The 2,594-nt window shown below is 27.6% G+C and overlaps 1 protein-coding gene across 3 annotated transcripts in view; it reads right to left on the minus strand.

Moving 5' to 3' along the window:
- LOC106759697 (polygalacturonase 1 beta-like protein 2) overlaps positions 1-1,437 on the minus strand; it is a 2,774-nt gene extending 1,337 nt beyond the window's left edge. Inside the window, exons 1-3 of one of the 3 annotated variants that reach the window (XM_014643005.2) lie at positions 1,331-1,437; positions 1,135-1,240; positions 47-408 (exon numbers count right to left, since the gene is read on the minus strand). In XM_014643005.2, the coding sequence (XP_014498491.1) occupies positions 47-408; positions 1,135-1,240; positions 1,331-1,369 (507 nt within the window). In that variant the 5' untranslated portion in view covers positions 1,370-1,437. Of the gene's footprint in view, positions 1-24; positions 409-1,134; positions 1,241-1,330 lie in introns of all 3 variants that reach the window. The other 2 variants (XM_014643004.2, XM_014643006.2) reach the window with 2 other exon arrangements.
- Between the last annotated feature and the right edge of the window lie 1,157 nt (positions 1,438-2,594).

Below are 2,594 nucleotides of genomic sequence, written 5' to 3' on the forward strand. Positions count from 1 at the left end.
CTTGCAATTCATTTTTCTTATCACCATACGGAACAATAAGGAGTCTGTCTTCTAATGCAATCTCTTTGCCACCATCTTGCAATTCATTTTTCTTAAGAAATTCTTGTGATGAAATGTCTTGGACGTCATCTTGCAATTCATTTTTCTTATCACCATACGGAACAATAAGAAGTCTGTCTTCTAATGCAATCTCTTTGCCACCATCTTGCAATTCATTTTCCTTATCACCATACGGAACAATAAGTAGTCTGTCTTCTAATGCAATATCTTTGCCACCATCTTGCAATTCATTTTTCTTAGGAAATTCTTGTGATGAAATGTCTTGGACGTCATCTTGCAATTCATTTTTCTTATCACCATACGGAACAATAAGGAGTCTGTCTTCTAATGCAATCTCTTTGTCACCATCTTGCAATTCATATAAAGTATTCAATAGTAAATTGCATTCTTTAATTTCTCTGCATTTCCTTTTATGTTTATAACTTACAAATTTGTTCATATTTTATCATGAGAGTAACTTAGACAAAATCAAATTCGTGTCTTTCATAATTGTCTTTTTATTTGAAAAGTTTAGCTTGGCTGTTTGAAATTATAAAATGAACTATTTAGTTCGAAACTCGGTAAATTGATGAGAGTAAAAGTTTACATGAATATTCGAGAGATTATTTGGAAACCCATAGTGACCATCAGTTAAATGTATAAATTTTATTTTCATATATTAAAAGAATATAATAGATTGTTTCTAAAAATAAAAATAATACATATAGTTTATAGAATTTAAAACATTTATCTTTATCTGAATTGAAAATTGTTACGGGTTGAAAAGTTAAAATAAATTTACAAATTTATTTTTACTGAAAAAAAAAATATATTTGTAACTAAAATAGAAAAAGAATGTATAAGGACAAGACCTCTATAGAAGAGAATGGAGAAATAGTTGTGTATTTTATAAATATAAAGGATATTTTAGTAAGAAACTTTTTAATGGAAGATAATGCAATTTTAAAGGACTATAAAAATTTTTAAAAAAGAAATTAAAGGGTCATATATTTAAATATAGAGAGAAGATAGATATATCTCAATATGAACAAAAATTCACAAAAGAACTATAGTGCCCTTAAAATGTATACTAACCTAGCTTAGAAAATTCTCTGATTACTTTGGGGATTGGTGTGTTTGGAAGCATCCTTTCCCAGTAAACCTCTGGAGGTAAGGCAGCCTGAGCAGCCATCAGTATCACCTTTTCATATACAAATATCCATAGCTCAATTTAAATATATAAAAACATAATAGAAATGAGAAGAAATGTAAAACTAAAGTTAAATCTCACAATGAGAGAAAAAAACAATGCAAGGCACTGAAACTCCATAGCAGAAGCAAAGTGGTTAATGCTGAGAAACTGATACGAAGAAACATATAAACCTCAAGAGATATATATAGACACTGTTATGTACATTCATTATTTTGAGTATTCCTATTTTGCCCTTTCAAAAAGTAGTTTGAATTTTATGAGTGGATTATATTCATATAAAATCAAAATTATCATTATGCTTATTTTATTATAATACCAAGTTGACCGTGTCATTTGATATAATTGTTAATTTAGTTTGGAGTTTATTTTTAAATTGCTATAATTATTATAAACTTTTTAGTTATTTAAAGTTAATGCCAACTCATAGTACAAATGGAGAATTAATGAAATATTCCATTGAATGATAAAAGACAAAAACTTTCTTTTTCCATTCTTATTCCAAACATGTGAAGCCACGTTTCCTCTCGGTTGTCCTTTTTTTTTCAAAACAATGAAAGAATAAAAAAAATACTTCGCCATTTTTGAAGAATTTTCATTTCTATATTTTTGTCATATTAAAAGAGATTTTTTATTTTAGATTTTTTTCTACCACATTAATGTGCATGTTTTAGATATAATAATTTTAACTAATCATTAAACGATATTATTACATATTTTAGATATAATAATCTCAACCCGATGACGAGAGTAACTAAATATTTGGATGCGTGAAATTTTGTCTGGTAACAAGTTCTATCAATTGCAATACTTTAATATGCATGAGTTATGTTATAATTGAATTATATAGTCGTTGTTTTAACTAAGCAAACATACAGAACTTTTGTAAAATGATTTATTAAAAAAAAAGACATTAATTTAGTTTCTAAATATAAATGTTAACATTGCAGTACATGAAAAACACTAAAGAAGGGTTGAATAGTGTTAATGGAAAATTTTTTGTAACCCTTCTTATACTATATAGGATCATCTGACGAGAAAACCGAAGAGAGATGATCACCCTATGACGTGAGGTCAATAGATCGACAGTCTAGACGAGGTTGTCGATCGGCCTGGTAAGCGCATTGAAATGCATTAATGGGTAATTAATGTGAGTAATTACCGTATCATACGCAAATACATTACATTTATGAATGATTGACAAGATTTATTATTTGTGATACACTAGATATATAAGATTAAGGTAATTAACGAGTTATATGGCATGAAAATATATTGCATTAATGATATTCAATAGGTTGGACAAATGCAAAGTCTATAAATGCAAAGTGAATGATCAAGTAAT

This window comes from Vigna radiata, chromosome 5 (genome assembly GCF_000741045.1).
Source record: "Vigna radiata var. radiata cultivar VC1973A chromosome 5, Vradiata_ver6, whole genome shotgun sequence".
NCBI classification, from domain to species: Eukaryota; Viridiplantae; Streptophyta; class Magnoliopsida; order Fabales; family Fabaceae; genus Vigna; species Vigna radiata.